At 38.7% G+C, this 23,950-nt stretch overlaps 1 protein-coding gene across 1 annotated transcript in view; it reads right to left on the reverse strand.

The window, feature by feature from the left end:
- Window positions 1-4,033: 4,033 nt before the first annotated feature.
- Window positions 4,034-23,950, reverse strand: part of LOC139944825 (uncharacterized) — an 80,361-nt gene continuing 60,444 nt past the window's right edge. Inside the window, exons 16-28 of the mRNA XM_071941943.1 lie at window positions 21,966-22,073; window positions 20,632-20,997; window positions 19,185-19,319; window positions 17,460-17,816; window positions 16,050-16,157; window positions 14,307-14,564; window positions 12,602-12,728; window positions 12,187-12,258; window positions 11,872-11,943; window positions 10,769-10,840; window positions 9,054-9,125; window positions 7,669-7,752; window positions 4,034-7,374 (exon numbers count right to left, since the gene is read on the reverse strand). Of these exons, the coding sequence (XP_071798044.1) occupies window positions 6,195-7,374; window positions 7,669-7,752; window positions 9,054-9,125; window positions 10,769-10,840; window positions 11,872-11,943; window positions 12,187-12,258; window positions 12,602-12,728; window positions 14,307-14,564; window positions 16,050-16,157; window positions 17,460-17,816; window positions 19,185-19,319; window positions 20,632-20,997; window positions 21,966-22,073 (3,011 nt within the window). The 3' untranslated portion in view covers window positions 4,034-6,194. The remainder of the gene's footprint in view (window positions 7,375-7,668; window positions 7,753-9,053; window positions 9,126-10,768; window positions 10,841-11,871; window positions 11,944-12,186; window positions 12,259-12,601; window positions 12,729-14,306; window positions 14,565-16,049; window positions 16,158-17,459; window positions 17,817-19,184; window positions 19,320-20,631; window positions 20,998-21,965; window positions 22,074-23,950) is intronic.

Consider the following 23,950-nt stretch of genomic DNA (forward strand, 5'->3'; position numbering starts at 1 on the left):
AGCCTTGTGAACTTTGCAGATTTTGCCGAAAAGGGTACAAGGCTATAGCCTTGTGAACGTTGCAGATTTTGCTGGAAAAGTGTACAAGGCTATAGCCTGGTGAACTTAGCAGATTTTGCCGAAAAAGGGTACAAGGCTGTAGCCTTGTGAACTTTGCCAATTTTGCCAATTTTGCCGAAAAAGTGAACTTTGCAGATTTTGCTGGAAAAGTGTACAAAGCCTTGTGAACTTAGCAGATTTTGACGAAAAAGTGTACAAGGCTATAGCCTTGTGAACTTTGCAGATTTTGCTGGAAAAGTGTACAAGGCTATAGCCTTGTGAACTTAGCAGATTTTGCCGAAAAAGGGTACAAGGCTATAGCCTTGTGAACTTTGCAGATTTTGCCGATAAGTGTACAAGGCTATAGCCTTGTGAACTTTTCAAATTTTGCCGAAAAGGGTACAAGGCTATAGCCTTGTGTACTTCGCAGATTTTGCCGAAAAAGGGTACAAGGCTATAGCCTTGTGAACTTTGCTGATTTTGCTGGAAAAGTGTACAAGGCTATAGCCTTGTGAACTTTGCAAATTTTGCAGATTTTAGCCTTGTGAATTTTGCCCAAAAGCGAACAAGGCAGATTTTTGTGAACTTTGCAGATTTTGCTGAAAAAGGGTACAAGGCTATAGCCTTGTGAACTTTGCAAATTTTGCTGGAAAAGTGTACAAGGCCTTGTGAACTTAGCAGATTTTGACGAAAAAGTGTACAAGGCTATAGCCTTGTGAACGTTGCAGATTTTAGCCTTGTGAATTTTGCCCAAAAGCGAACAAGGCAGATTTTTGTGAACTTTGCAGATTTTGCTGAAAAAGGGTACAAGGCTATAGCCTTGTGAACTTTGCAGATTTTGCTGGAAAAGTGTACAAGGCTATAGCCTTGTGAACTTAGCAGATTTTGCCGAAAAAGGGTACAAGGCTATAGCCTTGTGAACTTTGCAGATTTTGCCGATAAGTGTACAAGGCTATAGCCTTATGAACTTTTCAAATTTTGCCGAAAAGGGTACAAGGCTATAGCCTTGTGTACTTTGCAGATTTTGCCGAAAAAGGGTACAAGGCTATAGCCTTGTGAACTTTGCAGATTTTGCCGAAAAAGGGAACAAGGCTATAGCCTTGTGAACTTTGCAGATTTTGCCGAAAAGGGTACAAGGCTATAGCCTTGTGAACGTTGCAGATTTTGCTGGAAAAGTGTACAAGGCTATAGCCTGGTGAACTTAGCAGATTTTGCCGAAAAAGGGTACAAGGCTGTAGCCTTGTGAACTTTGCCAATTTTGCCAATTTTGCCGAAAAAGTGTACAAGGCTATAGCCTTGTGAACTTTGCAGATTTTGCTGGAAAAGTGTACAAAGCCTTGTGAACTTAGCAGATTTTGACGAAAAAGTGTACAAGGCTATAGCCTTGTGAACTTTGCAGATTTTGCTGGAAAAGTGTACAAGGCTATAGCCTTGTGAACTTAGCAGATTTTGCCGAAAAAGGGTACAAGGCTATAGCCTTGTGAACTTTGCAGATTTTGCCGATAAGTGTACAAGGCTATAGCCTTGTGAACTTTTCAAATTTTGCCGAAAAGGGTACAAGGCTATAGCCTTGTGTACTTTGCAGATTTTGCCGAAAAAGGGTACAAGGCTATAGCCTTGTGAACTTTGCAGATTTTGCCGAAAAGGGTACAAGGCTATAGCCTTGTGAACGTTGCAGATTTTGCTGGAAAAGTGTACAAGGCTATAGCCTTGTGAACTTTGCAAATTTTGCCAATTTTGCTGGAAAAGTGTACAAGGCTATAGCCTTGTGAACTTTGCAGATTTTGCTGGAAAAGTGTACAAGGCTATATATAGCCTTGTGAATTAAGCAGATTTTGCCGAAAAAGTGTACAAGGCCTTGTGAACGTTGCAGATTTTGCTGGAAAAGTGTACAAGGCTATAGCCTTGTGAACTTTGCAGATTTTGCTGGAAAAGTGTACAAGGCTATAGCCTTGTGAACTTAGCAGATTTTGCCGAAAAAGGGTACAAGGCTATAGCCTTGTGAACTTTGCAGATTTTGCCGATAAGTGTACAAGGCTATAGCCTTGTGAACTTTTCAAATTTTGCCGAAAAGGGTACAAGGCTATAGCCTTGTGAACGTTGCAGATTTTGCTGGAAAAGTGTACAAGGCTTTAGCCTTGTGAACTAAGCAGATTTTGCCGAAAAAAGTGTACAAGGCTATAGCCTTGTGAACTTCGCAAATTTTGCCAATTTTGCTGGAAAAGTGTACAAGGCTATAGCCTTCTGAACATTGCAGATTTTGCTGGAAAAGTGTACAAGGCTATAGCCTTGTGAACTTTGCAGATTTTGCTGGAAAAGTGTACAAGGCTATAGCCTTGTGAACTTTGCAGATTTTGCTGGAAAAGTGTACAAGGCTATATATAGCCTTGTGAATTAAGCAGATTTTGCCGAAAAAGTGTACAAGGCTATAGCCTTGTGAACGTTGCAGATTTTGCTGGAAAAGTGTACAAGGCTATAGCCTTGTGAACTTTGCAAATTTTGCCAGTTTTGCTTGAATATGAACTTTTCAAATTTTGCCGAAAAGGGTACAAGGCTATAGCCTTGTGAACTTGGCAAGTTTTGCCAATTTTGCTTGAAAAAGGTACAAGGCCTTATGAACTTTGCAAATTTTGCCAATTTTGCTTGAAAAGTGTACGAGGCTATAGCCTTGTGAATTTTGCCGAAAAAGTGTACAAGGCTATATAGCCTTGTGAACGTTGCAGATTTTAGCCTTGTGAATTTTGCCCAAAAGCGAACAAGGCAGATTTTTGTGAACTTTGCAGATTTTGCCGAAAAAGTGTACAAGGCTATATTTTTGCCGAAAAAGTGTACAAGGCTATATAAGCCTTGTGAACGTTGCAGATTTTGCTGGAAAAGTGTACAAGGCCTTGTGAACTTGGCATATTTTTTTTAACTTTGCAAATTTTGCAAATTTTGCTGGAAAAGTGTACAAGGCCTTGTGAACTTGGCATATTTTTTTTAACTTTGCAAATTTTGCAAATTTTGCTGGAAAAGTGTACAAGGCTATAGCCTTGTGAACTTTGCAAATTTTGCTGGAAAAGTGTACAAGGCTATAGCCTTGTGAACTTTGCAAACTTTGCCAATTTTGCTTGAAAATGTACGAGGCTATAGCCTTGTGAACTTTTCAAATTTTGCCGAAAAAGTGTACAAGAACTTTTGAACTTTGCCAATTTTGCCGAAAAGGTGTACAAGGCCTTGTGAACTTTTCAAATTTTGCTGAAAAAGGGTACAAGGCCTTGTGAACTTTGCAAATTTTGCCGAACAAGTGTACAAGGCTATTATATAACCTTGTGAACTTTGCCAAGTTTGTCGAAAAGTTGTACAAGGCCTTGTGAACTTTTTCAAATTTTGCTGAAAAAGGGTACAAGGCCTTGTGAACTTTGCAAATTTTGCCAGTTTTGCTTGAAAAGTGTACAAGGCTATATAAACCTTGTGAATTTTGCACATTTTGCCGAACAAGTGTACAAGGCTATATAACCTTGTGAACTTTGCCAAGTTTGCCGAAAAGTTGTACTAGGCCTTGTGAACTTTTTCAAATTTTGCTGAAAAAGGGTACAAGGCCTTGTGAATTTTGCAAATTTTGCCGAAAAGTGAACAAGTCTAATGTGCAAAGTTTGGCCCAAAAAAGTGTACAAGGACATAACCTTGTGAACTTTGCAAATTTTGCCGAAAAAGTGTACCTTGTGAACTTAGCAAATTTTGCCGAACAAGTGTACAAGGCTATAACCTTGTGAACTTTGCGAAGTTTGCTGAAAAGGTGTACAACGCGTGTGAACTTTTCAAGTTTTGCCGAAAAAGTGTTAACCCTAGCAGATTTTGTCGAAAAGGTGTACATCCGAACGAAAAGTTAAATTTGTTGAAACGAAAAGTTCACAAACAATTTTTCAAGTAAAAAGTTCAAAAGGCTTTAATAGCCTTGTAAAAAAAATTCTAGCGAAAAGTTCACATTTCAAGCAAAAAGTGAATCTCTTAGAGCGAAAAGTTCACAAGGCTAAACCTTGTACAATTTTTCGAGCAAAAGGTTCACAAGGCTCAATAAGATAAGTATTCAATCAATTAGCATTGCAGGTTCAGCTGTTCATTAATTGAGTAATTCTTGTATAAATCTTTGTGTTTAATTTGATTCTACCAGACGTCCATGTCATGTCAAGTTTCTGCCCTCTGTAAATCAGTCCGTTATCAGCTGCGTAACATTGGTGTAATACGAAAGTATTTAACTCAATTAGCAACTGAAAAGATTGTTCCAGCTCTGGTTTCATCACGTTTAGATTTTTGTAACGCTCTTCTCAATAAATTACCCAACACTCAGCTTTCCAGTTTGCAAATATTACATAACACTGCTGCTCGGATTGTTACTTTGTTTAATGGTATAAATCACACAACACCGGTACTTCAATCTATTCATTGGCTACCTATACCTTCTAGAACTGTATTTAAGTTACTTTTGCTAGTTTTTATAACATGCATGGTTCTGCTAATCTGAAAAGCCAGTTACTTGCATCCTTGTGTCTTTTAAAGCTGTGGTGTACATTGCAACCCCCGGTCATGGCTACAGTACATGCAATAAAACTTACATGTGAAAATTCAATGTCGAAATGTGGTCGCATTTTTAAGATATCACCGAAATTCCAGAGCGGATATGCCCAGGCTGGAATAATAACCTTTAATTGGAATACACAATCTTGGGTAGGGACGTTACTTACGACAGTACTACTTCTTACATTAAAATTGGTGGTCTTAATCTGATATCTTTTAACATAACCACATTACTTTGAAGCGAAAGGTTAAAAAAGTTTGTACTGCCTTTCATTTAAAGAGCAAGTGCCAAACGAGTGCCTTCCCTTTACTCAGTACCTACGAAGAGATTAAAACTTCTAGGTATATTGTGACCTGTCAATTAGGCCATTGTTGTATACATGTAGGTCCTCTAAAAAAAAATTTTTGACAAAGATTTATACATTTAAAAACCGTAAATTAGTTAAAATACATTGGTAAATTATGTTCATATCATTATTGCATAACAAAGATTATTAATTATGGATAAAACAAAATATATATACTTAATACAAGAACACAATTTTTAAAGGAGCCTCTGCATTCGTGACTGGTACAAAGTTCTGTGATGTTTGACCGAGTTCACAAAAAAAGTTCACAGATTTACAAATAATCTACAGGGTTTACAGAAGGTAATGGTGTAAGACTTCTCTTGAAATGTTATTCCATGAAATGATACTTTTTGAGAAAACATTAAAACAATATCAATTCTCGATATCGAGAATTACGGAATATTTTAAACACTTGTCATGACACGGCGATAACGTGCCAAAACAAGGGTGGGTTTTCCCAATACTTTCTCCCGACTCCGATGACCGATTGAGCCTAAATTTTCACAGGTTTGTTATTATATATTAGAAGTTGTGATAAACGAAGTGTGGGCCTTTGACAATACTGTTTACCGAAAGTGTCCAATAGCTTTAAACGCAGTGGACACTATTGGTAATTGTCAAAGAACAACCTTCCCAGTTGGTGTATCTCAACATATGCATAAAATAACAAACCTGTGCAAATTTGAGCTCAATTGCTCGTCGAATTTGCGAGATAATAATGAAAGAAAAAACACCCTTGTCACACAGAGTTGTGTGCTTTCAGATGCTTTATTTCGAGACCTCAAGTTCTCAATATACGGTCTCGAAATCAAATTGGTGGAAAATTACTTCTTTCTCGAAAACTACTCCACTTCAGAGGAGGTTTATATCATCAACCTCTCCCCATTACTCGTGACCAAGTAAGGTTTCGTGCTAATAAGTAAGGTTTCATGCTAATAATTATTTTGAGTAATTACCAATAGTGTCCACTGCCTTTAAACCAAACAATTAATTTTTAGAATTTGCAAAATGATAGAAGGAACCAATTTCATAGAGCAGCTTCAGAAATAGATGACACAAAAAGATTTGTAACCACAGTAAGAACAGCCAAACTACCATGTACAATCTGTGGCTTGTATCCTGATAAGTCTTGCTCCCAACCTTCTGAGCATTGTATTGTGCGAAAGCAGTTCTATAAAATTGGGACCCCGATCAATGGAGGTTAACACAGAGGCGACAATTTTTGCACAATTGTTTGAACAATATTAGTTACTCGTGTTTGCTCGTCGCAACATCAATAGTAAAAACAGTATCCATAGAGTTGCTATTTTTGTTCTCGGTATTTGACAATTTGGAGGTGTCCTTCTTCCGGGTTGAAGCAGAACGTCGGCGCTGGGAGCAAAGATCCGAGATGGTGTAGAGGTACGGATTGAGGGAGGAGTTTATGGGAAGGATGAAGACGACAACCCAGGCGTAGGTTTCTGGTGGTATCTCCACGATGCGACTTTGAGACAGGATACCCATGACTATCACTGGTATCCAACAGATGAAGTCAGTCATGACTATCGCCGCCATTTTGATTGCCATGCGAACTTCATCGTCCCTACTTTTGTGACGTCGAACTCGCTTCATTGACATCTTGACGCTAACAAATATGCATATATAGCATATGAGAATCACAGCGAAACAGAGCAGGTTGACGCCAAGAAAAAGCGCGATAGAGAAAAACCAAGAGGCGCGATATTCAGCAGCATATGGTATTTCAACGGTTATATTGGCGACTCCACCTGCATCAATTGTCTGCTTTCTTGTCTCATATCGCGCCACTTTCGTCATCAGTGGTAACCCAATGCATACGTCTGAAAGGCCATACAAATCTGAGGTCGAGTCAAAAGCAAGTATGGTGGGAACCACGCCGACAATCAGGGTGCAAATCCATATCAAAGCGGAAATAATGCGACCCATCTGGGGACGAATGTGTCTCCTGCTAAAAGGGAATACGATGGAGAGGAATCGATCGATGCTAATAAGAGTCAAGAAAAACACCGAAGCTTCGCTCGCAACTATGGAAATAAAGCCAGCTAACCTACAAGGGACACTTGTTTGCCACTCCGAAGATTGCTCGAAATAAGTGTTACCGAAATGCACATCAGCAACTGCAATGATCATCATGTACAAGCCCATAAGAGAATCGGAGGCGGCTAGGTTAAACACGAGAAGCGAGTGAACTTTTCGACTGTCTCGACCTGCTGTCTCTTCGCGGCATCTCCAGATCATGACGAAGATGTTGCCGACGAGGGCGCTTATCCCCAAGATCCACATGAAGATTTTTAAGACAAGGTTTGGCATGAGATTGCTGCACATGAACAAGGGAGGTTCCGGTTCCAGCGTCTTACAGTCGACGTTTTTATCTTTGAAGAAACAGCAAATACGATGATCATCTACGTACCTAGATGGAAAATAATTAAACAAACTCGTTTCAATGAAATGAAAAATTACCTGTTTTTTTTTTTATCTAGCTAGGGTCACTAGCACCATACAGCGACCATATATCATCCCCTCAAATTTATAACTGTTATGTAGACTCAGAGGGGCAATATTCTTGAAGTACACAATTTTAGTTGAGGAAATTTTAGAGGATTGGTAAAGCTGATAATTAGTCTCACACAGCATGAGATTGCTGCACGAGATTTTGCTTCCTGAGATTATAATGTATTGTTTCCACGTTATAAAAAATACTTACAATCTTTTAAGATTCACAAGACCGTCAAATGCTTTTTGTTCAAACTTCAGTCGAGGTAAATTGTTGTCGTGCCGCACAAGAATTCTATAGAAAAAAGGAAGAGAGAAGAAGAAAACAAATTTTCAGACGACGCTTGATTCAAAACAAAATTAAGTGTTTATTTCCCTTAAGCATTTTTATTGTTCGCCCTATACATTAGATCCAGTGTCATTAAAGGCAAAACTGTCACAAGGATATCCCGTCACTCCATATGGAAAGATAGACTGGTCCCCTGTATTTATCTGCAAGGATAAAGACGGGCAGCCTATGGGCAGCGCGCCATATCGACAGGCCTGGAATTACACGCAAGCACCCGTGCCTGTGGTCTTGGCCGTGGTCTGGTGTCCATTCCATGCAAAGCACCCTGTTAACTCTTAGATAAACCATAAAGTGCCCTTTTCACAATGAAAATGGCCTCTTTAAGAGCCAATAAAAGATTATCTCAATATGTCAACTATTACCTTTTTATGGCCACATAGACATCGCAGATACCGGTTAACAACCATTTTACTCTCAAAATGTGCATTTAGTAATAAATAACTCGAGTCAAAAATGCACCCGGCCGCGCGGCTTTTTTAGCCGACAGTCAAAACAGGCTTATCTATTATAATGACCCTGGACGCCAGTGACGATTATCCCCTATTGGTTTTGAACACAGTTCTCCAGCTTTGACATTTCCACACCAAATAGCCGCCACTGACGTCATGATTCCTTTGTAGCGCGAGCTTGTTTGACCCCATGTTTTTGCAGAAATTTGGCTTGGAGCGTTCAGGAGAAAAACCCATTTTTTACCATGTTTAACTTGAGATAAGAGACTCGTTATATTGTTCATGTTTCCTGGATGGACTGCAGCTGTTAGAAAACTGTGTTATATATTTGAGATCATCCTTTGTTGGCTATTTAGTAAAGATGAAATTCTAGGCCTGTATTGATACCTCTCGTCAATAACCTCTGGGAAGGAAACACTTAAAATCAACGCTTTTCGGCTATCCAAGAATGATGCTCGTTGAAAAAAAAAAATTCAGCTCTCTGGTCGGGTGCTTAGTACGCTCAGCTAAAAAAAAACTTATTTTAAAACAACTCGAGGCTGGTATCAGGCGTTATTTAGTGTGACGCCACATGTTCAGCTTATTTGAAAATTAGCATGGGCTGATGGAGGTCGATTCAAAAGAGGGCGCTATAGAAGAAATGGCTGTACGCAGTTCGCCATTGGAAGGACAGAATCTCCTGCATGTCACACTGACAAACAAGACTTGTACAAGGATACAGACTTATTGACTCTACATTTATTTTAAGGTTCCAAATTAAATGTTGGTTGTACAGCAATAAGTGTATAAAATACTCACAAAGTATCCATTTGACTTAGTCCAAGAAATGCATGATCTCGAACTGTTTCCAGTGGAACATCAAAGATGGTTCTGGAACAGGAAATATAGAACACAGATTATAAAATAATAGAATTTTAAATCTTACTCAGTCCTTTAAAAGTTAAATGAACCAAACACATCCAACATTAGCGGATTTACTTTAATGTAAAGTTTCTGTCACCTCTCTGTACCCAAGTCGTTGTATAAATCTCGCCCCTACTTTGCATGTGGATTTGGTTTCAAGCCAAACCTGGCTAACCTATTTTGCAAGGTCGTTTATCAGCTGTACTTATTACAAGATAAACTGGTCCGCTGTTCCAAGGAAATGTCGTTGTTACAGGTGAATTGTGCAACGACTTAATTAAAGACACTGGACACTATTGGTAGTTATCAAGGACCAGTTTTCTCACTTGGTGTATCTCAACATATGCATAAAATAAAAAAACCTGTGAAGTTGCGAGATAATAATGAAAGAAACAAACACCCTTGTCACACGAAGTTGTGAGCTTTTTCCGATGCTCGGTTTCGAGACCTCAAAATCTAATTACGAGGTCTCGAAATCAAATTCGTGGAAAAACACTTCTTTCTCAAAAACTACGTTACTTCAGAGGGAGCCGTTTCTCACATTTTTGTATACTATCGACAGCTCTCCATTACTCGTTACCAAGTAAGGTTTTATGCTAATAATTATTTTGAGTAATTGGGTCTGTCCACACTAATGGGACCATTTGATGTGACTTTTTTTTTATAAATGGGTGAAAAAAATAAACGAGAGTTTTGTCAAGCTTGTTTCCCATGCACATTCCAAATCACTTCAAGGTTTTTGTTTGCAAAGAGCAAGACACATTTATCTGTATTTTAGCAATAACTGGGGATCATCTTCATGATGATTATGTTTGTAACAGGGGAATGTTGGACAGACATTTCGTACATAAATGGTGAGAAAGGCATAATAATATAAACAGATTGCCAAAAATGTTGTCCCCTACAATGCTGTCCCTGCAAAGAATGTTTCCAGGCAAAACCAAGACATCTGCGTGGGTACTCAAGAAACTACAGAGAATTATCTTGAAGATATTAGGTTTGTAACATGGACAGATATTTGTCACAATAACATGGACAGATATTTGTCACAATATGTCTGTCCATCTTAAAAACAAACATTCATACCAGCTGAAAAACCTCAAGGTACTCTTGGTTTTTACAGATAACCATAAAAATAGGGGCAATGGGTCTAACTTAATTAACCTTTGAGTAAATCAATTAATTAATTATTTGTGTCATCCATTTCTAGTCAATTCCAATACAAAATGTCTGTCCTCGTTACAAACAATGTGTCTTAAAGAAAACTGCGTAACTTCTTAAATAATAAGACATTTGTTATACTGTTTGGTAAGCACACTCACTACCAGCAGAGAATTGTACAAAACAAAATACAGGGAAAAATTTTGTATTTTGTGTACCCTCCCAGTCACAGTCCAAAAAGGTATCTTTTGGAACCAAAAAGACCAATTAGTGTGAACAGACCCAATTACCAATAGTGTCCACTGCCTTTAATGGATTTTACTTTTGTACCGGGCATAAGTATACAATTCTTTATAATATCGAATGACAATTAAGGGTCGCTTGAATCCAGACCCAAAAATATTTAAATAAATAAATAAACACAAACACAAAATCAAAAGGAATCTTACATCCCCTTTAGGCTGGGCATTCCTAGAAATGTATTCTCTTGCAGCTCAACCAGTGACGTGTTGGACAGATCTCTGTTGACAAAGACAATAAAGTACTATTTCAAACTAAAATAAACAACAAACTATTATTTGTGAGTGATGTTTGAAGCTTTTCCTTTTTTAAATTAGATGTATATATATATATATTATAATTGTAAACTTGCGGATATAACCATTAATTTGGAGCATGTTGGCTCTGATGAAAAGAGCGGTTGTGGTCTCGACGAGTCAAACAGTAGGCCTATTTGTTTTTGTCTTAATCAGATTGAAGACGAACAGAGTAGATGTATGCCATGGTATATTGTTTAAAAATACAACAGAAGATAGAAATGCGTCACAATTTACATAAAATCAATTAAAATCTCATAAGAAAATTGCAAAATTTAAACAAACAAAGCAATTACGAAAATTGACTTTAAAAAGGCACTAGACTGAATAAACATTTGTTAAAATGGAACAACAGTGATTAAAGGAAGAGACAAGATGAGTGGTTAAGAGCATCGAATTCAAGTTCTGGTGCGTTTTCACCGGAGTGTGGGTTCGAATCCCGGTCGTGACGATTGTGTCCTTGAGCAAGATACTTTACTATAATTGCTTCTCTTCACCCAGGGGTATAAATGGGTACCTGCGAGGGTAGAGGTTGATATTGTGAATGAAAAAGCCTTTGGAGCGATATAAACTGTTGCCCAGGTTGTATACTCCCAAGGGAGCTGAGAAACTTTTAAAAAAAAAAGGGATGTTATTGGCCCTATGACCAGGGCACTAATGTAAAGCCCTTAGAGAATTAAGTGTTAGTTAGTAGGCGCTATATAAATCTAAAGTTATATTATTATTATTAAAAGCCAAGACAATTTACAGCCATTCTGGATGTGAATGCAGTCATATCAAGACTTAAAGATGATATCCTCATCCAAATTAAGGCCCTTTATATCAATTAAAGTTACCTTCAGACAACCTGAAAATATGAGTTGATTAGCTAGAACTTATTAAATCTATTATTGAGTACAAAAAGCCCACAAAAAAAACACGAAAACAACACTGTTCTTATATCATAACATACTCACAACCACAATAAGTAGTCCAGACTCGCAAATGTGCTTTGTTTTATTTCAGATATAAGGTTGTTCTTCAAAGACCTGTACGTATATTGAAAAGAAAGGTAAACACTGTTTAAGTGCGAACAGGCTATACATAATCTTTCACAAAAACTCTTGATAACAAGAAAAAAACTATCAGAGGTGTATTTTTTTAAGTTGCTTTTTGAAGAAAAAAAATGGTGGGGTACTGACTGTTTATATACACTCAATAAGTGACCAATGGCATCATGCAAGGTGAATGGGCTCTGTAAAAATGAGTTGAAATTAGTTTTAAACACTTACAGCACTTTAAGATTCCTCAATGCCTTAAAAGTTCCTGGTTCAAGCGAAGAGATGTTTACTCCAGATAGTTGCCTATAATTATGAAGATAAATTAGGGGGAACATGTATTTCATATAATAACAATAATAAAAATAAGAATACTGTTCAGCAGAAACAAATAACTCATCTCTAAACTGCCTCGTATGACATGGCCCTTAGGCAGGAAAACAACCAATGAATCGAGATCACAGAATTGGGGCTATTATTATGTATTGCGTTTACTGGTGTGGCAGACAGATAAAGGCAGCAGCATTCTGCAGAAAATTCAAGGAGCAATTCAAAAGCAAAACGTTCTAATGTTATGGCAAAACAATCGCCAGGATTTGAAGCCTATTATCACTTTACGCTGGACCACAACGACCCTCCATCTACTTACAGCAACTTTGTGGTCACGGCGACTCCTGACAAAAGTGTGCTGTTGCTGTTCCATCCATTTGCGCATGTGACGTTCAAATCACCCTCTCGGTAGTTACATTCGCAATCGGGAGGACACTTTTTCACATCTATGGCAGAACGAAAAGAGAAAAAAAGATTCCTGTCAATATCCTGCCGGGGAATCCCTGTCAAATGTTCTAAAGGGAAGCTATTGAGAAAGTCTCGCGCTCGAACAAAACGAGCGTCAGATCAGAATTTTGTGATCGGAGATGGGCACAAATTTTTATTTTGTTTCAAGTAACTTGACCCGAGGTCAAGTTTTAATATTGGTTTTTATTCGTTATTTTGTTGAATTTATTTGTACTTCTATATAATGTTGGTCACTACTATTACATCGTCAACAACATATGTAATTGTTATGGTCATAAGGTACGTTAAACTAAAATAATGGACGAAACAAAATCTTCCCAACGTAAAACTCCATATAAGGTTGGGACCACAATGGTCCCGGAAATCCAAACACGCGCGAGACTTGCATGAGACTTGCACAGTCTATTAATGCACTTGCATCATCAGGGGCCAATTTCATAGAGCTGCTTAAGCAAAAAGTTTGGTTAAGCACGAAAATAGCTTGCTTATTTTACGAATGCTACTGGCCAAAATGTCATGCCATATACATTGCTTGTGGCTGGTATTGAGCTATTGTTTACTTAGCATAACAATTGAGTGGAGTCTTGGCCGGTATTCTGATTTTACTAAGCATTGATTATTTTGCTTAAGCAGCATTTTGTGCTTAAAGGAACACGTTGCCTTGGATCGGTCGAGTTGGTCTTTGAAAAACGTTTGTAACCGTTTTTTATAAAATGCATATGGGTAGAAAGATGTTGTAAAAGTAGAATACAATGATCCACACAAACATGCCTCGAAATTGCGTGGTTTTCCTTTTACCTCGTCGACTAACACGTCGGCCATTTATGGGGGTCAAAATTTTGACTCCCATAAATGGCCGACCATGTTAGTTCGCACAGTAGAAGGAAAACCACGCAATTTCGAGGCAAACTTGTGTGGATCATTGTATGCTACTTTTAAAACATCTTTCCAACCATATGCATTATATAAAAAACGGTTACAGGGCTTTTGTTTTGACCAACTCGTCCGATCCAAGGCAACGTGTTCCTTTAAGCAGCTCTATGAAATGGGGCCCAGGAGAGCATGCCGAATTACATAGAACTGCCCAAAAATGTTTAAGCACAACAAAAATATGCTTATTACCAGAAAAGGGTTACTGGTGTCAACTGCCATGTCACATGTACGACTTGTGACTGGTATCCTGCAGAAATTGCTTAGCATCATTTTCTGCTTAAAGCTAATCTATGAAATGTGATACTTGTCTACTGTGATGCTATGCAGAAATTGCTAAGCATAACTTTCTGCTTAAGCACCTCTGAGAAACCTGATACTTTGTATACAGTGATCGATGTTATGCAGAAACTTCTAAGCATAACTTTCTGCTAAAAGCACCTCTATGAAACGTGATACTTGTCTACTGTGATGCTATGCAGAAATTGCTAAGCATATTTCTGCTAAAAGCACTCTATGAAACATGATACTTGTCTACTGTGATGCTAACTGCTTATTAGCACCATTTTCTGCTAAAAGCACCTTGCTGGAACATGTTACTTGTCTACAGTGATGCTATGTCTTACCGCATTCAGTTTCATCGTCAATCGCAGGGCAATCGACATTGCCATCGCAGACCTTCGCTGCAGATACGCATCGAGAGCTGCCGTAACCATCTTGTGATGGGGAGGAGGATGACGAGAATGAAATGCTACCTGAACCGGAGCCCTGTGTCGACGGCATGAATACCCCGGGTGATGACAACGTGGCCGATGATGAAACAGGCAAATCAGACGACACAAAAGGCTTGTCACACTTGTATGCACCGGGACACCTAACATCATCTGTTAGATTTAAAAGGTGGGGGAAAACCTTTGGTGATTGTCAAAGACATGTATCATCACTTGGTGATCCCAATATATGCATTAATTTCAGACCTGTGAAAAATTGGGCCGAAGTGGTCATTAAAGTTGCAAAAAAGAAGTGAACGAAAAAACGCCGTTATTGCATAAATATGTCTGATAAAGGTTCATGACTCAGACCTTCTCAGATACAAATTGTTGACCTTCTTTCTTCTAAAACTACACATTACTCAAAGGGATCGTTTCCAACAGTGTCTAATATGATCAACAGCTCTGCAGTGCTAATTACCAAGTCGGATTTTGTGGTGGCAGTAATTTTCGGAGAAGGCTTATCTGCCAAATGTATATCCTGGTTTAGATTTTTATAAAATTCTTAAAATTTGTATTTATTTGTATTGCTCAGTTAAAAGTTTTATTTTGTGGATAGTACTTTTTAGTAACTTTGAGTGTTTTTGCTGGTGTAAAACGTAAAAAAAAAAAATAGAAAAATAAGGCATCTTAATAAAACTAATAAAAATCTAAGTTATCTATATTCTAGATTAGTAAAACAAAAAAATAATATCTCTCTGCCACACAACCATAGAGCTATATATATGACTAGAGCGCTAACTTGCTCTGCGTTTTGAAGCCACCCTGGGCGCAGACATGTTTGATGTGTTGCGTGATACAGAATGATCTTAATTTAAGGAGAACACACATTGCCGCGATTTTTTTTTTACATTCGGCGTGGGCGCTTACATACACGACTGTCCATTTGCGTACTTCCGCGCTATGAAAGCTGTATGTTCAAATTGATTGACGTACTAAAAAAAAGTATACGCCCCTTTTAAACATGACACACATGACGCTCGCAGTTTGTACGCTCATCAACTCGGAGTGTGCGTTTACATTTGCTGCATTTTTTGGTTCGATGACACAAAAGAACAAACGCACTATCATGCAAATAGCCGTACAATTGCCGTACAAAATTTCAAGCTTTGTATTGGTTTGTATAAAATCCTGGATGCACCCACACGGCTTCAAAACCTTAGTGCGTGTATATCGGGGTGTCAGCGCTCTAGTCAATATATATAGCTCTATGATCACCACTGAACTAGTTTACAGTTTAAGGCACTGGACACATTTAGTTAAATTGTCAAAGACCAGTATTTTCACGTGGTGATATGTATAAACTAACAAGCTTGTGAAAATTTGGGCTCATTATTGGTCATCAATTTCACAAGAGAATAATGAAAGAAAACACACTCCTGTTGCGTGTGCTAACGCATAATGAAAGGCTTCAGTTGAATTGTTTTTCTAATCGAGTGAAAAATTACCTCTTTCTCAAAAACTACTTCACAGGGGAGCCGTTTTTTACAATGTGTTGTACTATCAACAGCTCTCCATTGCTTGAAACCAAGTAAGTGCCCCCAACAAATATTTTGAGAAATTACCAGTGTCCTAAGTGAAATTTGTATAATGGCCTACCGCAATCATACTCGTCTCGGTTATTTTGGCAATCGTTGAAACCGTTGCATTCGGCGGCCAAGTCGATGCAGAGCCCATTGCCACAATCAAATTCGTCATACTGGCAAGCTGTAACTCATAAGTAATAACAATAACAATCATATCGAAGAGTTTTATATAGCGCACGTATCTACCAAACAAGGTACTCAAGGCGCTGAGTATATACACACTTTCAGAGAAGATGAATTATGAGACCCAATTATGTAGCACCTTATAAGTGTTTACAAGGTGCTATGGCGCATTTAGCAGCCACAGTAAAGTGTCTTGCTTTAATAACGACACAAGTGTCACGGCTGGGGATTCGAACCCACACTCTGCTGATCAGAAACAAGAGAGTTTGAATTCGGTGCTCTTAACCGCTCGGCCACGACACTTCCAAGTAATTATACTAAAAGACAGTGGACACTATTGGTAGTTGTCAAAGACCAGTCTTCTCACTTGCTGTATCTCAACATATGCATAAAATAACAAACCTGTGTGAAAATTTGAGCTCGATTGGTCTTCGGAGTTGCGAGATAACTATGAAAGAAGAAAAAACCCTTGCCACACGAAGTTGTGTGCTTTCAGATGCTTGATTTCGAGACCTCAAATTCTAAACTTGAGGTCTCGAAATCAAATCCGTGGAAAATTACTTCTTTCTCGAAAACTACTTCACTTCAGAGGGAGCCGTTTCCCACAATGTTTTATACACCTCTCCCCATTACTCGTTACCAAGTAAGGTTTTATGCTAATAATTGTTTTGAGTAATTACCAATAGTGTCCACTGCCTTTAATTCTTCTCATTGTTTAATATTGATTCAACATTGACATCTGCTTTCGTGTGTATCAGTATAAGTTAACAGGTTTGTCAGTTGTATTATTGTCTACAGCCAGAGGAATGACATTTTCAAAATCAGAGCGAGTTCAAATCGCATTCTGTAACCTGGAGCACTCAATAATCATTTTTTTCTTCCTATTTACTGATTTGACAATGGCGCCACTTTTCATGTGAATCAGTAACTGATAACAGGTTAGCCATTTAAACTTTGCATTTTTGTCAAGAGCCAAGGGAATGTAATTTCACATATGTAACTATAACATAACACTAATCAATCAATTTGTTTTCTTATTTACTGATTTGACATTGGCATCAGTTTTCATGTGAATAAGTAACTGATCACAGGTTTGCCATTTTAACCATGAAAGTTTGTCCTGAGCCAAGGGAATGTCATTTCACATTTTGTTACTAATAAATAACACCAATTAATCAATTTTTTTTCTTATTTACTTATTTGACATTGAAATCTGCTTTCATCTGGTTTGGCACAGTATGTCATATGCTCTAACCCCATCGGCTTAGACATTCGATGGGACCTTAATGCAAACGCTTACCTTCCTTATCTTCATCGAGATGATATATCAAGAAGTAGAATCCCCGAAAAGCCACCGACGAGTCACTGATGAATGTTACCCAGACAGAGGCTTCAAAGACAAGACTCTTAATCTTGGAATTTGTACCAGTAAGTGTGAACCCTTCTATTAAACCAGGGGAGTCCCCGATGCTAAATGTTACGAAATCAAATCCGTCTTCGAGAGCGAACTCCACAACTCTAAAGATCAGTGGAGCCGGCCAGCCTTGAATGATTTGCCAGGTGCAGAAAGTATCAGACGGGTACTGGGTTGGAAACGCAGGAGAGGTAAAATTGACTTGCTCGTCGAAGACACGAATAACCTGGCCTCCACAGTTGCCTGAAACACAAACATAATATAGGTTTTCTCAGTCAAATTCGGCAAAAACGCAGTCAATTTCATGTTCATGCGTTCGAATTAAAATTGTTTTGCCTCTCTGCTTGTAACTGCGTTTCAAAATCAGAATTCGTCCATTCAATTTTGTTTTGAGTCGAGTCAAATTCCTTTAGCACTCTGTTCAATTTTGCATATCGTCATTCTTTTTCGAGACACACACTCTTCAAGAAGCGTCTGCAAATTTGAATGCTGCTTTGGTGAACTGTTTAATTTAATGATTATTTTGTAAAATCGAATGACGCAACATTACATTTGACTGACCATAAATCAAAATCAAATGACCCGTTTCAGTTGCATTCGATTTCGCGCGAAATAGAACAGCTTGGTGGTTAAATTGGCTGCTCATTTATCCGAAATTGACGCGAAAACCTAAAACAACATTTTTATGTCCGAGAACCGTTTGTCATGGCAGAGTGAGAGTGATCATTCCCATTGAAAATGGGATTCCACCAAGATTCCTCAGGCATAGAATAATCCCGACAGTATCTTGGTTTCAGTCTTCCCCCGTGTTCAGTTTTCCGGGACTCAGTACGGTACTAAGAATTGACTACTTTCGCTTGCTGTGCGCAGGCGTGGCATGACGTAATGTTACCGTATTTGATCATTCGGAAAACTGAACACGGCGGAAAGTTGAAACCGCCACACCGGTTTCCCACCGGGAACCTGGTATCAGTTACTGCGTCGACGAAGGAATGTTCTCAGTTCTACATCACAAGCTTTGCTCCTTTTTTCTCCTTTATATTGATATCCAACAGCGGATAGCCGTCACACTTACAGGTATCATGAAAAACTCTAATAAACATAAATATATAAAAACTTGAAAATAACTGTTACACAAAATTTGTGAAAACATTATTACAAATAGACCAAAATAGTACACCAAAACCCACATAAAACAGACCGTGTTCACAAACACACATGTAGGTACATTAAAACAAACACAAAAACAGAACACACTAAACTAAACAGATTTTAAAAACAACCTCTTCATCCATCTCCACAGAAGATCAAACATGGGATTCCACTGTGATCCCGCCAGGATCCCGCCTGAATCGGGAAATCACGGTTACATCGTGGTTTCTTTAGGCATCCCTGTAAAGGTCATTTGGGAAAACCGGGATTCCCTGCGGGTGGGGTGGGGGGGGGGGGTAGTTCACAAACGGGATCCCGGTCAGATTCCCACTTGGGAAATTCAAAACCTGAGTCCATTACAAACCATAATGGTAACAATGCTGGAACACCTTGGAATATAACAATAATAACAACAAACTCCTCCAAGGAGATAATATTCCATGATTTTTTTTAACTCACCAATAGCACAATTCAACTCATCAGATTGATCTTTACAAATAGCATAACCATTGCACACTTCCTCCATGCCAAGACAGACAGTGCCACCTGTAGTTTCCCCGCAAGAAAACTCATCACTTCGACAAACACCTGTTCCTGTTTTGAAAAAGATAAAATCTTCAATTAATAAGCTTATACGTTTCAGTGAACTTTATTTGTTTTATTCTGAGGTTTCGAAATCTAATTCATGAAAACTACGTCACTTTAGAGGGAGCCGTTTCTCACAATGTTTTAAACTATCAACCCTCCCCATAACTCGTTACCAAGTAAGGTTTTATGCCAATACATTTTTTGAGTAATTACCAATAGTGTCCACTGCCTTTAATTTCCCTTACAATCTTTTTTGTAAAAGCCTCAGATTGTAATTTTCTTTTTTAAATTATTGTTCCACACTTTTGGTTCGTTTAAAGGCAGAATATACTTTTGGTTATTGTCAAAGGACGTATTCTCACTTGGGGTATCCAAACACATGCATATAACATAACAAATCTGAGAAATATTTAGCTCAATTGGTCAATGAAGTTGCAAAAAAACAAATAATGAACACCCTTGTTACATACAAAGTTGTACTTTCACTCAGGTTGCCAGAGAAATAGAAGGCATCGTGCCTGAAACAGACTTGTGGACAAGTCGTTATTGTTATATTGCGGTGATAGCGTTCGTTGCTCTCCCGAGTTCGTTGCATATGCAATAATGTCCTCCGGATAGCATTGCATAGAGGACATATTTGCATGCGACACCGGTGGTCTACCAACTGAGCTATCTAGCCCTATACTGGCGTTCATTCATTTTCCCCTGTCGTTTATGTGGTGTATTTGGCATGAGTTTACAGCCAAGAAATACACACACTGCAAAGGAGCTGGCATACTGGAAAAACGTTTCATTTACTAATCCCTGGGAATGCAGGTCATGGTGTGATCTTTGACATCAGTGTATGCAAAGTAGACAGTACTGAATATGTATTAGCTGGGTGAAGCCAAGTGGGCCAAAGTAAATATATCACAGTTTATATTGATATAACAAAAATACAATAAGGTCCACTTATCTTCAAAAAATATCAATGATAAGGTTTTTTCACGACCGGCCTTCCTACTGTATATGGCATTTTTCCTTGAAAAAGGGCATTTTACGAAAACGAGTCAAGAAAAGCCGTTTTGCAATCAAAATAACATTGTACTATAAAAATAGTTTCAGTGAGATAAGACATGACAGTATTCACACACATAGTATATGTGTCCCTTGAGCTTTTGAATTAGAAAAAAACCGCTCAATTTACCAAGAAATTATCTTATTATATAAGAAACCACCCTTGAGTTAGGCTGTTTTACCATAAAGGCCCCGAAGGTCAACCAAATGTTTCTGTTGAAACGCTATTATATACAGTATCGCAATAACCTCACACACTCACCGTTGGGATTTATTTGCGATATCGTGCATGAAAATCCCTCTTTGGCTATAGATCCATCACTATTGAAATGCGCCCAGGCTTCTGAAGTTTGTGTCAGGACACGGACGCTGCTGAACTTGCCCGATAACGTCACAATGGTGGAAGCCTCGTCGCTGGCATGGGCCCCGTTGCCAATGGTGAGGTAGTCATAGTTTTGCTCCAAATCCAGGAGGGAGAATTCAATGGAAATTACGGCGTCTGCGTCGGCGGTGATGAGCCAGAAGCATGCAAGATCATTCGGATAGTTCTCTGGATAATTTGGTGATAACAAGAGCGACGAAGTTTGGGTTCCGTTCTGCAACTCAATTTCAGTTTTCCCACATGGCACTGTGAACAAAAAAGATATAAATTAAATACGATGTGACCTGTGACATCACATGTTGACAAAAGAGCCCCATGCATAATTTGTACACAGTCTAATGGAAGAAAACATACAATTCTATATTTTATGGAGTTTGCACCGTCTAATTCTTATCATCTTTTGTTATTATGAAAGGGGGCACATCTCAAAAAGTGTCCAGCTTTTACTTTCATAACTCTTGAATTTATGTGGAAATTATGACACAAATGTCAACGACCATTTTGACCAGTGCAGTATCTTGCCTGCCAGAAAATTCAAAGAATGTACAAGGTCATACTGACGTTAAAATATTGTTACAGGTTCAAGGTTGTCGTATACTCAGTGTTAAAAGCATTTCAAATCGTAACAGGGGAGTTGTTATTTAATAAGGCCAGTTTTAGCGTATTGTTATTTCTAATACATTTCTGGTTAACTGTAAGAAAGCATGCCTAATAAGTTTGAATCAAAAGGAGGTTGGGGAATTATGTGCACTGCGCGTACAAATCTGTGCTTTCCTTGTCCGTTTACCTGTTTAAGATGGTGGCTTGACAACGGCAATGCATCAGGTTTATAAACTGCATCACGCTTTAATTTTTTTTAGTGGTTGCACATTATCAAGGCGTTGAAGGGGTTTCTAGAAAATTGGGATTAAACAATCTTACTTGTCCTACAATAATAGTTTTGTTTCAATAACATTTAAAAAACTAACCACGTGTGCTTTTATTACAAAACTAATTTAATAAAAATCGTTATGAGTAACCTATATTCTAGTTTAAGTTTGTTCATGGTAATATAATCACAAAGGATTATGTAATTTCTCCGATAGGTGCGAGAATTGCACAGCCTATGCACATACATTTCCTCAAATCCATTTCAAAACCTACGGAGCCTAGGAAGGAACAAGTGAAACTTAAAGTTATCAAAGTTTACGGCTCAATACTGTTTCAATACTTACAACAATTATACTCGTCCGTAAAGTCTGCGCAATCTCGGAATCCATTGCATCTTTGCATTGGGCTAATACATACATCGTCGCACCGGTAATCCTCGCTGCTACAATTACCTGCAAATCGGGGAAGGGAAGAACAAATATTTGCTTAGATATATTTATTTGTAATTTCAATACACAATGCAAAAAAAAGAACATCTGTGCACTAATGGCAAAGGCAGTTTGGTGCAATAGGCGTATTGTTATTGAGCGCATTTCAAACAAAATACTTGGTATGCCGTTTGTTGGCATGTGGCCTAAATAAGGATTGAGGAACGAGGAGACTTCTGAGCTGTTACAACTGTTTAATCAGCCATGTTGAATAACACCGCCCTCTGTTGGCGGGTGGATATGTGACATCCCCCTTTTAAAAAAAAAAATTTGAATCCAAGAACAGTGTAAAATCACAGATTTTAAATACAACAAAATTATAATGTTGAACACAGGTTTTTGTGCTCTTTGATCAAATTAATGATGAATCAACTGCATTCATCCGTAGAAAAATGGTTGGTTAATGATCCTGTATTTTAGGATTCCACTGGAGGTTTTTTCCAGTCTATCACATGAGGTTTAGAAATAAAATAAAAAGTTTTCTGTGAATGAACTCAAAAGTTTGAAGCATTGGTCTTTGGTTGCTAGAGGAGTCTGGTGTGGTTTAAATAAAAGAAACTTTGGTTTTGTCAAAAAGAAGAATTTTTTGTAAGAAACTGAGTATCAGTTTTTGCAAGAAAAAATTTTTTAGTAAAAGTTTGAGTATATCATGGGTGGCATCATGATGGAGTGTTCAATGTTCAATGTTCACAATGAGAGTTTCTCAGGTTTCCGCACAAGTCTTCCAGAGCGAGTTTTCTACTCTGGATGTTGAACCGTTGGTTGATGGAGAGGTGGTGGGGTTGGTGTGTTGACACGTGGGGGGGTGGTGACTGGAGGTTGGGGCGATGACTGTGAGGGTGTCTGAGGGTCAATGTCAAAGGTCACTCGCTTCTTGACTGGTTCCAAGTCACGAATGTGTCTGCGGTTGCGACGGAGGATACTTCCATTGGGGGTGCGGACTATGTATGACCTCGGTTCATGACATTTCTCCGCTACAGTGGCTGGTGTCCAACGGCCACTGTTGGGGTCAAGAATGGAGATGGTTTGACCGGACCGTAGGGGAGGGAGATCTCTGGCTTGTCTGTCATGGTATTGTTTCTGGGTACTCTGACGCTCATACAAACGCTCTTGGATCTTGTCACGAGCTGCGAGGGAGTTGTGGATTTTCGCAGGTAAGTTGCCTCTGAGTTTTCTGTTGTAGAGGATTTGAGCTGGGCTGGGAATAGTATGGTCAACTGGGGTCGTTCGAAGACAGAGGAGTGCCATATTTACATCACTGTCACTGGATCGAGCCTTTCGTATGGTTTTCTTGACTGTTTGGATTGTGCGCTCGATGAAACCGTTGGATCTGGGGTAGTGGGGTGAAGAAGTGATATGGTCAAAACACCATGAGACGGAGAAATCTTTGTACTGTTTTGAGTCGTAGTGTCTGGCATTGTCACTGACAACTCTCTCAGGGATACCTTGTTCGGCGAAGATTTGTTTGGTGGCGTTTACAACTGCTTGGCTTGTGCATGGCACTGGTAGCTTCCGGATGAATGGAAACTTTGAGTAGTAGTCAGCCACGATGAGAAAATTATCACCTTCGAAGAAGAACAGGTCAGTACCGACAACTTGCCACGGGCGAGTGGGGACAGTGTGTTGAAGAAGAGTTTCTCGTGGTTGTGCTGTCTGGAACCGCTGGCAAGTTGGGCAGTTTTTCACAAGTGTGTCGATGTCTTTGGTTATGCCTACCCAAAAGACACACTCTTTGGCTCTCAGCTTGGTTTTTTCGCTACCCTGGTGGCCTTCATGGAGCTGGAGGAGGACATGTTGTTGCTGTGAAGCGGGGATGATAATGCACTCACCCTTAACAATAA

The sequence above is a fragment of the Asterias amurensis genome, chromosome 12, assembly GCF_032118995.1.
Source record: "Asterias amurensis chromosome 12, ASM3211899v1".
In the NCBI taxonomy this organism is placed as follows: Eukaryota; Metazoa; Echinodermata; class Asteroidea; order Forcipulatida; family Asteriidae; genus Asterias; species Asterias amurensis.